This window comes from Sinocyclocheilus anshuiensis, unplaced genomic scaffold, assembly GCF_001515605.1.
Source record: "Sinocyclocheilus anshuiensis isolate Anshui unplaced genomic scaffold, SAMN03320099.WGS_v1.1 scaffold690, whole genome shotgun sequence".
Taxonomy (NCBI): Eukaryota; Metazoa; Chordata; class Actinopteri; order Cypriniformes; family Cyprinidae; genus Sinocyclocheilus; species Sinocyclocheilus anshuiensis.
The window spans coordinates 110,624-123,434 of record NW_015547715.1 but is presented as its reverse complement, the minus strand read 5'-3'; the positions used below and the strand labels follow the sequence as shown (position 1 = coordinate 123,434).

The 12,811-nt window shown below is 34.2% G+C and overlaps 1 protein-coding gene across 2 annotated transcripts in view; it reads left to right on the top strand.

The window, feature by feature from the left end:
• Positions 1-374: 374 nt before the first annotated feature.
• LOC107704134 (set1/Ash2 histone methyltransferase complex subunit ASH2-like) overlaps positions 375-12,811 on the top strand; it is a 14,952-nt gene continuing 2,515 nt past the window's right edge. Inside the window, exons 1-16 of one of the 2 annotated variants that reach the window (XM_016506992.1) lie at positions 375-446; positions 1,012-1,078; positions 2,543-2,688; positions 2,767-2,855; positions 4,054-4,148; positions 4,766-4,861; positions 4,964-5,059; positions 6,535-6,610; positions 6,713-6,730; positions 7,404-7,506; positions 8,346-8,563; positions 8,642-8,809; positions 8,890-9,083; positions 9,866-9,958; positions 10,052-10,150; positions 12,018-12,077. In XM_016506992.1, coding sequence (XP_016362478.1) covers positions 400-446; positions 1,012-1,078; positions 2,543-2,688; positions 2,767-2,855; positions 4,054-4,148; positions 4,766-4,861; positions 4,964-5,059; positions 6,535-6,610; positions 6,713-6,730; positions 7,404-7,506; positions 8,346-8,563; positions 8,642-8,809; positions 8,890-9,083; positions 9,866-9,958; positions 10,052-10,150; positions 12,018-12,077 — 1,665 coding nt within the window. In that variant the 5' untranslated portion in view covers positions 375-399. The remainder of the gene's footprint in view (positions 447-1,011; positions 1,079-2,542; positions 2,689-2,766; positions 2,856-4,053; positions 4,149-4,765; positions 4,862-4,963; positions 5,060-6,534; positions 6,611-6,712; positions 6,731-7,403; positions 7,507-8,345; positions 8,564-8,641; positions 8,810-8,889; positions 9,084-9,865; positions 9,959-10,051; positions 10,151-12,017; positions 12,078-12,811) is intronic. The other variant, XM_016506993.1, reaches the window with a different exon arrangement.

Sequence of the window (12,811 nt, the reverse complement as noted above, 5' to 3'; positions counted from 1 at the left end):
TAACAAACAACACATGGTTAAAAACGAAAAACAGCATTCTTAACAGATAAAAACATTGAAAAAAATAAAATAAAAAATTGAAATCTATGCTATACTGTACTATACTATACTATACTATACTATACTGCTTTCCACAATTCATGCTTTATTGTAACAATTGTAAAACAAATAGGGTTGCCAACAATTTTTTTTTTTTACATTTAAACTACAAAACTTAGTTTTAATAAATAAATAAATAAATAAATGAATACAAACATGCATACTTTTGTAACGAGGTTATTCAGCCGTTGTCCGGCAGGTGTCAGTGTGTGTCTGAGCACTGTGTGAATCACGGCCAGAACAATCGCGATGAAGCCGTTATGTCATCGCGAGATTTCAGTCATTGTCGTTATTTCAAAGATGGCTGCTGAGGCGGGATCTGTGCCGGAGAGAGACACAGCAGAAGGGTGAGAAGCAATAAAAACATGCTTTAATCAATAAAATCACTGATATTAAGTAATTAGAGACATGCTCAGATTTATATTTCACAGCTGTGGTGTTAATAGCGCTGCTCAGCACACAAACACAGCGGCGCAGTCGCTCCAGCGTTAGAATGAAGTGCTGCTGTTTCTGTTTATCTTCTCATTTTTGTGATAATTGATTGTTTTTGTCCCCCGTGATTGTAAATTTATTGATTTGACGTTTATATACTGAACATACTGAGATTGTTTAATGTATTTTAACATGATTTTACCTTAAAGGTCCTTGCCCAATCAAAAACTTCGTTAATCCGAATACGAGTTTCATTTCTTTCTGCTCTCTTTGTGGGTTTGTGTTTGTTTTCATAATGATTTAAGTATAAAAGTGCCATTTATGCACTAGCAGGTGCTGACACAGGTTCCTGTACAGGTCAGCAGTGTTGATGTGTAAATGTGGGCGGTGATATGTTAATGAGCTCAAGGTTAAGAATGAGTGACTGATCAGTTCTGGTGGGTTTTTATCTCATGTTGTCTCTAATGTGTGTTTTTGCAGAGATGCATCATTTGGAGATCTGACCACAAACATGGAGACGGAGTCGTCCAGTGGAAAAGAGACTATGGTTTGAGGAATCATATGCAAGATGAAATCAGACCACCTGATTTGCTGCTCTTATTGTGAAGGATTTATTTTATTTATATGTAATTTAAGGATTATATTATTATTATTATATAATAATATAATGATTTAATATATTGTTATAATTTATTATATACTTTATATAATTAACTTTATTTTTATTTGTATTTAATTAATATATTAATTTTTATTTTTACTTTTCATTTACTTTTTTATTTGTCATTAGTTTTTGCTTTTTAAAATATTTCTCTATAGATTTAATTAAGTTTTTTTCTTAATTTCTTTCAGTTTTATTTTTAGTAATTTTAGTACTTCAACTTAAACATATTTATTTCAATTAGTTGTCAAAGCAACATTTGTAATTATTGCAACATTCCTTGTTTTTTTTAAGTTTGTTTTTCGTCTATTATTTATATTTGATTTAGTTTCAATTAATTAAATCGTTTATTTAGTTTGGGATCCGTAAGATTTTTTAATGTGTTTTAAAGAAGTCTCTTCTGCTCATCAAGGCTGCATTTATTTGATTAGAAATACAGAAAAAAACACTAATATTGTGAAATATTATTGCATTTTAAAATAAAATTTTATTTATTTATTAATCTATTTTAATATACTTTAAAGTGTAATTTATGTCTGTGATCAAAGCTGTATTTTCAGCATCATTACTCCAGTCTTCAGTGTCACATGATCTTCAGAAATCATTCTAATATGCTGATTTATTATCAATATTGGAAACATGTTTTGCTGCTTAATATTTTTTGGAACCTGTGATACTTATTTCAGGATTTTTTGATGAATAAGAAGTTAAAAAGAACAGCATTTATTCAAAAGTTTGGGGTCAATAACTTTTTTCTTTCTTTTTTTTTGTTGTTGAAAGAAATAATTTTATTCCGCAAGGATTTGTACAGTTGATATAAAGTGATAATAAATACTTATATAATTAGAAAATACTTTATTCATTAAATTTATTCATCAAATAATCCTGAAACAAGTATCACAGGTTCCAAAAATATTAAGCAGCAAAACTGCTTCTAACATTGATAATAAATCAGCATATTAGAATGATTTCTGAAGATCATGTGACACTGAAGACTGGAGTAATGATGCTGACAGGATCACTGGAATAAATTACATTTTAAAGTATATTGAAATAGAAAACCATTATTTCAAATGGTAATAATGTTTCACAATATTAGTGTTTTTTCTGTATTTCTGATCAAATAAATGCAGCCTTGATGAGCAGAAGAGACTTCTTTTAGAAACATTACAAATCTTACTGATCCCAAACTTTTGAGCGACAGTGTATAACATTTTGTGGATGGAAAGTCCTAATATTTAGTATTTCATTGAATGTCCTGCATCACTTGGAAATATGCCACATTACAGAATGTGCCGTTTCGTGTTGATTTTCAGTGTAACGTAGCATAGTGTCTGTGTGTGTCGTCAGGACACGGCGGGTGACAGTTCGGAGGCGGCGGATGCACAGACGGGATCTGGAGATGATGAGAACGGCCGTCAGCTGGGGGAAGTGGAGCTGCAGTGTGCGCTGTGCATGAAGTGGTTTACTGCAGACACGTTCAGCATCGACACGGCGTACGTTTGTGTCCTGACGCAGATGGACGGGTGTCTCGCGTGCATGTTCTTACGCTGTCTGTTTGTTCTTTCCTGCAGAACTTGCCTGCCCTTCGTGACCAATTATGTGTTTCACTGCAATGTGTGTCACCACAGCGGAAACACGTACTTCTTGAGGAAACAAGCAAGTGAGTGGATCAGTTTGACTTGCTGAGTTAGTGAACACTTTTGCATGCTGCTGTTACTATAATATCGTTACGTAGGTATTATATAGTATTTACTAGGGCTGCACAATTTGGAGAAAAAAATCTAATTGCAGGTTTGTTTGTTTGTTTTTAAATAAAAATGTCAGTCTTTTTTTAAAATACAATTTTAAAAAGAAAATTCCAGGCTATGCTTGTTTGTATGGCTGTGCAATTTAGCCAGTATTTTCTGATTATATATATATCTATATTATTATTATTATTATATTAATAATATTATAGTAATATAATAATATTATTATTATTGTTATAATTAATACAAATATAACAATTATTAAATAAAAACAAAATAAATATTATTTGTGTGATATAACAATAAAAAAGATCATAATAACATCATAATATAAATTTTTAATTAACATTACAACTGTAAAATTACGATACTAATATTTATATCCATCCTCATTTCTTCATTTTCAAACGTTAAACATTAAATTGATTAAATTAAATAATAGTCAAGTCACCTTTATTTATATAGCGCTTTGTGTCAAAGCAGCTTTAGTGTTAAACAGGAAAAACCTGCTGATAATGCAAGATATTACATAAATAATAATAATGTTAAATAATAATAATTGTTATTATTATTGTTATAATTACTTAATCAAATATAAAAATTACTAAATAAAAACAAAATAAATATTATTTTTGCAATAAAAAAATAATAATTTGAGTTTGCATTACAGCTGTACAGTTACACTACTAATATGTATGTCTTAATTTCTTCATTTTTAAACATTAAACCAAACTTTTAATATGAATAATTATTATTATTATGATTGTTAAAATTACTTAATAAAAGATAACAATTACTACTAATAGTAGTAATTTTAGTTTACATTAAACCTGTAAAATTACAATACTAATATTTATATCCATCTTAATTTCTTCATTTTCAAACGTTAAACTAAACTGTTATTATTATTGATTATAGTTGTAGTCACTTAAATATAAAAATTACTAAAAAAAACAGAAGAAATGCTGCTTTTGCAATAAAAAAAAACAAACATCTGCACTAAAAGATTGAGATTTTATTTAGATGGTACAGCTCTAGCATATACTGCACAGCATGCAAGTACATCCGTATTACATTCAGTCCATTGATTCTTGATCGTTTAATGGTCAGATCTGAAGGAGATGTGTCTCACCACTTTGGCAAATCTGACATGGAGGTCCAGAACTCAAGAGGAGCATCCCAAAACAATGTTCTCTAAAGATAAGGTATGCTTTCAGCTGGAGTTAAGTAAGTGCAGTGCCATGTGTTTCACGTGGTGGTTTCAGTGGTGTTTGTTCTCTTGTGAAGGACATCATACCTTTCATTGACAAATACTGCATATTGCAATAATATTGTAAAGAATACAGTAAAAGAAAAGAAAAATATTTTACTGTAAAATTACAATACTAATATTTATATTCTAATTTCTTCATTTTCAAACGTTAAACTAAACTGTTATTATTATTGATTATAGTTGTAGTCACTTAAATATAAAAATTACTAAAAAAAACAGAAGAAATGCTGCTTTTGCAATAAAAAAAAACAAACATCTGCACTAAAAGATTGAGATTTTATTTAGATGGTACAGCTCTAGCATATACTGCACAGCATGCAAGTACATCCGTATTACATTCAGTCCATTGATTCTTGATCGTTTAATGGTCAGATCTGAAGGAGATGTGTCTCACCACTTTGGCAAATCTGACATGGAGGTCCAGAACTCAAGAGGAGCATCCCAAAACAATGTTCTCTAAAGATAAGGTATGCTTTCAGCTGGAGTTAAGTGAGTGCAGTGCCATGTGTTTCACGTGGTGGTTTCAGTGGTGTTTGTTCTCTTGTGAAGGACATCATACCTTTCATTGACAAATACTGGGAGTGCATGACGACCCGCCAGAGGCCCGGCAAACTCACATGGCCAAATAACATTGTCAAGACTATGGTGAGTTATTTGAAATCACTTGCTGCTTCACCTTATTTCTTCTGTGTCTGTAATGTGGTTTATGGAGCTTTAGAAAGGCTGACTCTTGTTGTTTGGACTCAGAGTAAAGAGCGTGATGTTTTCCTGGTGAAAGAACATCCAGACCCCGGCAGTAAAGACCCTGAAGAGGACTATCCCAAGTTTGGTTTGCTTGATCAGGTGCAACTTTATAGACATCGGCTCGTATAAACACACAGCAGAATAGGACACTTCAAAATCACACCGAGATTCAGGATTCACTGATATGATCTTCATGCTTAAGTCCAGTGTCTCTTAAACAGGTTTTATTAAATTCTGCTGCTTTAAGTTCACTTAGGAAATTATATAATGCCGCAAACAAGAAATGAAGTCAACCCTGAATCCATTTTAGAGTTTGTATTTAAAGCAGACTTGTATAGGTTTTTAAATTGCTCTTTTATAGTATTTCAGCTACCTGACTTGAAAATAGGAAGCTGAAATTAAAACACCAACTTACTTGCATTGTATTTTTGCTATATTGCTAAAATATTTAAAAAGCAATGATCTTTTTTGCAAATACGCATTGTTATTGTATAGGTAAAATCTACTTTTTGCATTTTAATGCGTCTTAACATTTTGCTGTCTGATCATGTAATTAGTCAAAATGGAGATGCTGAATTGATATTACATTATGAATTTCACATATAAGCACAGTATACTATACAAAGTGAAAAAGAGTAGTATTATTGTAAACTAATACTAATAAAAAATTATTTATAAAAAAACAAAACTAATATAAGAAACTTGTTTGCTAATTCAAATAAAACTGAAATACATTGGAATGTACATATCAGTTGGAGTACTAAAATTAGTAAAGCTAAAATTGAAATAAAAATAAATTAAAGATATATAGATAAATATTTGAAAAAAATAATAGCTAATAAAAATGACAAAAAGCACATCCTGTAACTGAATGACTAAAATTAAACTGCAAATATAAAAAAATAAATAATACTAGTATATTTATACTATATACTATACTAGTATATAGTATAAATAATACTAAAATAACACTCGTACAGTAGTATTCTATTCCAAAAATAAACGTAGTGGTTATGATTGGAATAAAATATTAGCATAATATGGGGTTCATACTGTAAATTGTCTTGTCTATTTTTGGAATGGTATACTAATTAGTATGCAGTAGGCATCAATTAGCAGAAGAATGCCATAAGTATGAATGTTATATTAATGCAGTGAACAGCTATTTAGCATTTTAATCCAGTCTTGACAGGCCAAACTATTACTGAATCAAGGGGATGCGTTGCATTTTGGGATACAGTATCCTGTACCTTTTGCTCTGGTTTTGTACTGCAAAATTTGTGGGTCATTTGAGTGTTTTATGCATACTGAAAGTGTGTGAAAAAATTTGGTGGTAAAACAATTTACACACAGAAACTGCTTGTAAATTTCACAAAAAAATAACACGTTGAAACATGAAAAGTTTCATGAAATTTTGAAATAGAAAGACTTGTACTCTTGTAATCTATGCTTTACTTATAACTTAGTAAAATCATTTTTTACAGTATAGTTTGCCATTTTGAATGTACCCAGTTTTTTGTTTTACTAATCTGAAAACGTTTGTTATAGCATGTTCTGTGTTTGGTTTTCCTCAGGATCTGGCCAATATTGGACCGTCGTATGACAACCAGAAGCAGATGACGGCCATCACGGGTTCTGGAGGATTGAATGGTAAAACTGTCGCCTCTAGACTCTAGAAATAATATGAATAATGAATGTATATTTGATTCCATTGTGGAGGGAGTTTCTTTAAAGCTGTGCGTTGTATTCCAGGTGGATCGACTTTTTCAGGTGAATACATTTGGCTTTTGAAATGGAAGGCTGATGTTTGGTGCTCCTGTAATGTCCCCTCGCTTTGCATTGATCTCTGCGCTCTTGATTGACTTGCTGCAGCACTAATTCGTGTTTCTGTGTGCTTGCGCCCCCTCTCTTCCCTTTCAGACACTGAAATCTAACCGTCATGGCTTTTGGCACATATGAGTGGACTGAGGCATTAGGGCTGTCAAAAAAAATTTCAAATATCTGTCGAATTAAAAAAAACTAAATCCACATTTGAATGCAAAAACGTTGCATTCGAATTTAAGGTCTGCGTCAGCCGACTTTTTTCAAAGATAGTCGTGTTATTTTATTATGCTTTGAAGAAACGTGCATAATATTTTGCTCGATGCGCCCTCTTTTGGCCTCAGCAGAGAAGCCAAAAGCTTTTTTCCCCTAACTGAAATTATGCCTTTTAAATTCGAATATAATTAATATTTAAGTAGAAATACGAATTTAGTTTTTAAGTCATTTTGACAGCCCTATGAGGCATATTGCTTTGACGCTTGAGCTTTGTTGTGTTTGTCAAACGCTGTGGCCTTTAGATTGAGCTCAATCCCCGGGCTGCTCTGCTGCAAGCGTTCATGTTGGATGATCAGAGCGTGTGAATCAGGCTGAGGTTGAATCTGAGACTCTGCTTCTGTCACAGGTGGGCTTCCTCCAGCTGCTACAGGAAAAGGCCGAGGAGCCAAACGCAAACAACAGCAGCTGCAGGACGGAGCTGCGGCTGGAACGGCCAAGAGAACACGCAGGTCTGACATCTTAAAGGCGATATGAAATGAAAATCCACTCTATTTGTAAATGCATGTTATCGATCTAAATGTAAATGTTTCATTTGTGCATATGTTTCATTGTGTACATTTTTTGATTGCTTCCATTGTCCTCATCTGTAAGTCGCTTTGGATAAAAGCGTCTGCTAAATGTGACCCTGGTGCACAAAAGCAGTCTTAAGTCGCGGGGGTATACTTGTAGCAATAGCCAAAAAAACATTGTATGGGTAAAAATTATAGATTTTTCTTTTATGCCAAAAATCATTAGGATATTAAGTAAAGATCATGTTCCATGAAGATATTTAGTAAGTTTCCTACCAAAAATATATAAAAACGTAATTTTTGATTAGTAATATGCATTGCTAAAAACTTAATTCGGACAACTTTAAAGATGATTTTCTCAATATTTCGATTTTTTTTGCACCCTCAGATTCCAGATTTTCAAATAGTTGTATCTCGACTAAATATTGTCCTATCCTAACAAACCATACATCAATTGAAAGCTTATTTATTCAGCTTTCAGATGATGTATAAATCTCAATTTCGATTTCGATTCCTTACTGGTTTTGACTGGTTTTGTGGTCCAGGGTCACAAATGACTAAATGTAAAAACATTTTAAAATATTTTACAAATATTTACATCCTTTAATGTTCCTTTCAAGATTTATTAATACATTATTAAAATCAAAAGATGTATCTGTTAATACTATTTAATCGACCTGAGATAACATGAACAAATGATGAACAGTTGTGGTTTTTCACCCAATTCCCAAAATAAGTAATTAATTTAGTTAAATGATATAGATCGGATTGTGTTTTAGTGACCCGCTGTTCTCAGCGCAGCGTCTGCCGCCCCATGGTTACCCTCTCGAACACCCCTTCAACAAAGACGGGTACCGCTACATCCTAGCTGAGCCGGATCCACACGCTCCCGACCCTGAAAAACTGGAGCTGGACTGCTGGGCCGGGAAGCCCATCCCTGGAGACCTGTACCGCGCATGTCTGTACGAGAGAGTGCTGCTGGCGCTGCATGACCGAGGTACATGTGATATCCACAACATCAGACCCAAATAAACCTCCTGCTCGATTGCTTACTATCTTTTTACCTGTATTTCAGCTCCACAGCTGAAGATTTCAGACGACCGCCTGACGGTGACCGGAGAGAAGGGCTACTCGATGGTCCGAGCATCTCATGGGGTCAGAAAGGGCGCGTGGTATTTTGAGGTCACTGTAGACGAGATGCCACAGGACACCGCGGCTCGACTGGGCTGGTCGCAGCCTTTAGGTCTGTCCTCTAACAGCACTGCTAACAGTAACAGAAGCGTCCATGTATTTACAGCATCCGTCATGTGTCTTTCATCTCAGGAAACCTGCAAGCTCCTCTGGGTTACGATAAGTTCAGCTACTCGTGGCGAAGTAAGAAAGGAACGCGCTTCCATCAGTCCATTGGAAAGCATTACTCTGACAGCTACGGACAGGGTGACATCTTGGGATTCTACATTGAGCTTCCAGACGACACCGAAACCGCCAAGGCTCTGCCTGACACGTACAAGGACAAAGTATGAACAAATGAAATTAAATGATATGAATAAGATGATAAATTAAGTCTGTAGTTTAATGAAATTGAAATTTTGGTGACCGAAAATATTAAGCTGAAAATGTATTTTACTTAAAGGGATAGTTCATCCAAAAATGAATATTTGCTGTAAATGTCCTCACCCTCAGGCCGTCCAAGATGTAGAAGAGTTTGTTTCTTCATCAGATTTGGAGAAATGTAGCATTGCATCATTGTCTCAGCAATGGATGCTCTGCAGTGAATGGGTGCCGTCACAATGGGTGATGTTTTTATCAGCTGTTTGGACTCTCATTCTGACGGCACCCATTCACTGCAGAGGATCCATTGGTGAGCAAGTGATGCAATGCCACATTTCTCCAAATCTGTTCTGATGAAGAAACAAACTCCTCTACATCTTGGATGGGGTGAGGACATTTTCAGCAAACATTAATTTCTGTGTGAACTATTCCTTTAACCTGTTGTCTTCATTATTTAATGTATGTTTGAATAATTTTGACATGAAATTAATTATAGTACAACCACTATATATTTCAACAATGATTTGGAGTAGAAACATGAATATATCATTAAAAAGCTTATATATAAACTGCTTAATGTGCTATTTACATTTTTATATACAACTCGTGTGTTGGTTATTAAATACATTTTATTAATCAAATTATTAAATAAACTTTATTTTCAGTTTGAAAGCTTAAATTGAATTTTTTGTAAAAAGTGCTTTTGTGCATCACTAATCTTAAGTGGCAATGTTGATTTTTCTCAAAGGCGCTGATCAAATTCAAAAGCTATTTGTACTTTGAAGAGAAAGATTACGTGGACAAGGCCGAGAAGAGTTTAAAACCCACCAGTTCCAGTCGAGTGAGTGTTTCACTGCATTATATTCATGTGTTCACAGGGTTATTTGATTGTGATGTCATGACTAATGCGTGATTTTATTGTTATTTTTTTCAGATTATATTTTTTAAGAACGGAGTGAATCAAGGTGTGGCCTATGAGGATCTGTACGAGGGCATGTACTACCCCGCCATATCCCTCTACAAGAGCTGCACGGTACGTGAAAACTGCCTTAAACTTGTGCTTTCTCTTTTGTGGGAGTAAATCTAGGCAAACAAAATATTTAAATAGATATTGTTTGTTTAGATACAGCAGGACAGAAACTCTCTAATTTGCTGTTTTGCATGTTAAAACTGCACAACCACTCATGCCCATACTACTGTTTGAGGGATATTTTTAAAGGGATCGTTCACCCAAAAATGAAAATTACCCCATGATTTACTCGCCTTCAAGCCATTCTAGGTGTATTTGACTTTCATCTTTCAGATGAATGCAGTCGGAGTTATATAAAAAAATGTCCTGGCTCTTTCAATCACCACCAAGCCATCCCAGGTGTATATGACTTTCTTCTTTCAGACGAATACAGTCGGAGTTATATTAACAAATGTTCTGGCTCTTCCAAGCTTTATAATGGCAGTGAATGGGTGTTGAGATTCAATAGTCCAAAAGAAGTCCAATAAAGCGCATCTATCCATAATAAAAAGTGGCCTCCTGTAGCGAATTAATGCGTTTTATTTGGTCAAAAATACAGATAAAACTAGGGATGCACCGAATGTTCGGCAACCGAATAAAGCGAAAAGACCGAATAAATTGTCCCGAACAATGATATGACGCGATCAAATAGCAACCAGCGCAGAGTGAGAGGCGCGCACTCTTTATTATGCAGCACACACGTCAGCAGTGTGGAAGCATTTAAACTGTCGGAGAAAGACGCAAAAATCATTACAAGCACCGACAGCGAGAGACTGTTTAGGACTGCATGCATGTCTTCAATGAGAAGAGGAAGGGGTGATTGTTGCTGGTTACTGTATGATGATTGAAATTGCGAAATGGCTTTAAACAATTAGTAAATAAACTGCAGAACATTATGTTTTCTAATACACGCATGCATTGCATGTATACTGACAGCGCTGCACGACCTCACCGCGCTATCTGCTTGTTAACCAGCGTTCAAAGTCCAAAGTGCGAGGAAAATCTGCGCTCCTTTCCTCCGTCACATTCTTATGAATTTTTACAAGGCATGTGAGAATGCGATACGTACGACGTATTCGTAATGAGACTCATTTGAAAAGCAAGACAAAACAGTAAAAAGCACATTTTGGATTTTTAATTTATGCAATAGTACAAAAAAATTTGGCAAAATACATGGGGGAAAAACCGTATTCGGCCTTCGGCCCAGTGTTTAATTTTGTTCGGTTTTGGTTTCGGCCAAGAATTTTCATTTCGGTGCATCCCTAGATAAAACAGTAAAAGTGTTACATTTTATGGCGATTTAAAATAAGTGTTTTTTTTATGTGAATATATTGTAAAATGTAATTTATTTCTGTGATCAAAGCTGTATTTTCAGCATGATTCCTCCAGTCTTCAGTGTCACATGATCTTCAGAAATCATTCTAATATGCTGATTTGCTGCTCAAGAAACATTTCTGATTATTATCAATGTTGAAAACAGTTAATATTTTTGTGGAAACCGTGATTTTTCAGGATTCTTTGATGAATATAAAGTTCAAAAGAGCAGCATTTATTTGAAATAGAAATCTTTTGTAACATTATAAATGTCTTTACTGACACTTTTGATCAATTTAATGCATTCTTGTTCATTTTGAAAATGAAAATATAAAAAAATCTTACTAATCTCAAACTTTTGAACACTAGTATATGTTCAAATTTGTGCTTTTCTCCATTCCGGCTAAACGAATTAAGTTTGCGTGCTCTCAGAGGTGTTTGTCGTTAGCTTCTCTGTTCATACACTAGATGGTGCAGTATGAAAGAGTCCAGGTGATGTAATTGAAAGGATTATGTCACACATACAAACCGAAATCAGTGGATGTGTTTTATTTTTCATGCTGTTTCCTCTCTCCAGGTGTCTGTTAATTTTGGACCACACTTCAAATACCCACCAAAAGACATCAAGCATCAGCCAGTGAGTATGAAATCAAAAGTGTTCGATTTTTTACCCGTTCCCGTAATACTGATTGATATATTTCTATTTTTAATTCCCCAAATGACGGCATAATATTTCTACTAGGGCTCTGAGATATTTATGTTGTAGTAGGGCTGAACAATCATTCAATATCAATATGTATCGCGATATAATTTTTTTCAATAACGGCGATATGATTTTTAAACACATTTCCGATATTTTGATATACATTACCAGTGTTTCCCATACATTGATTTATTTGTGGCGTTTGACTTCGTTGAGTAAACACGAGCACTGCACGTTTCAAAATCATAACACGGCGCGGGTGTTTTATATGAATGTATCTCTGAAGGGAACCGACTGTCTTCAGAAAAGGTTCGATGGCATTTTCATTTGATCTGATAAAGTAGCGTTCATGATCGGAGCTCCAGAAACCGCTAGTTCTACCGCTCTCAAAGCGCCTCCTGCTGGCAGAGAATGAGTTTGCATTTTCAATAATAAGCCTGTCTAAAGCAACATTTCCAATTTTTTGGTTTTCTGCAGCGACTCTGAGCACTTTTCATACTTTTTTTCTGGCGGATGCACATTTGTTTCAATCTTTAAGAATAACCAGCCTACACTACCAGTCAAAAGTTTTTGAACCGTAAGATTTTTTATGTTTTTTTTTTTTTAAGCATTCTCTTCTGCTCACCAAGGCTGCATTTATTTGATCCAAAGTACAGCAAAAACAGTAA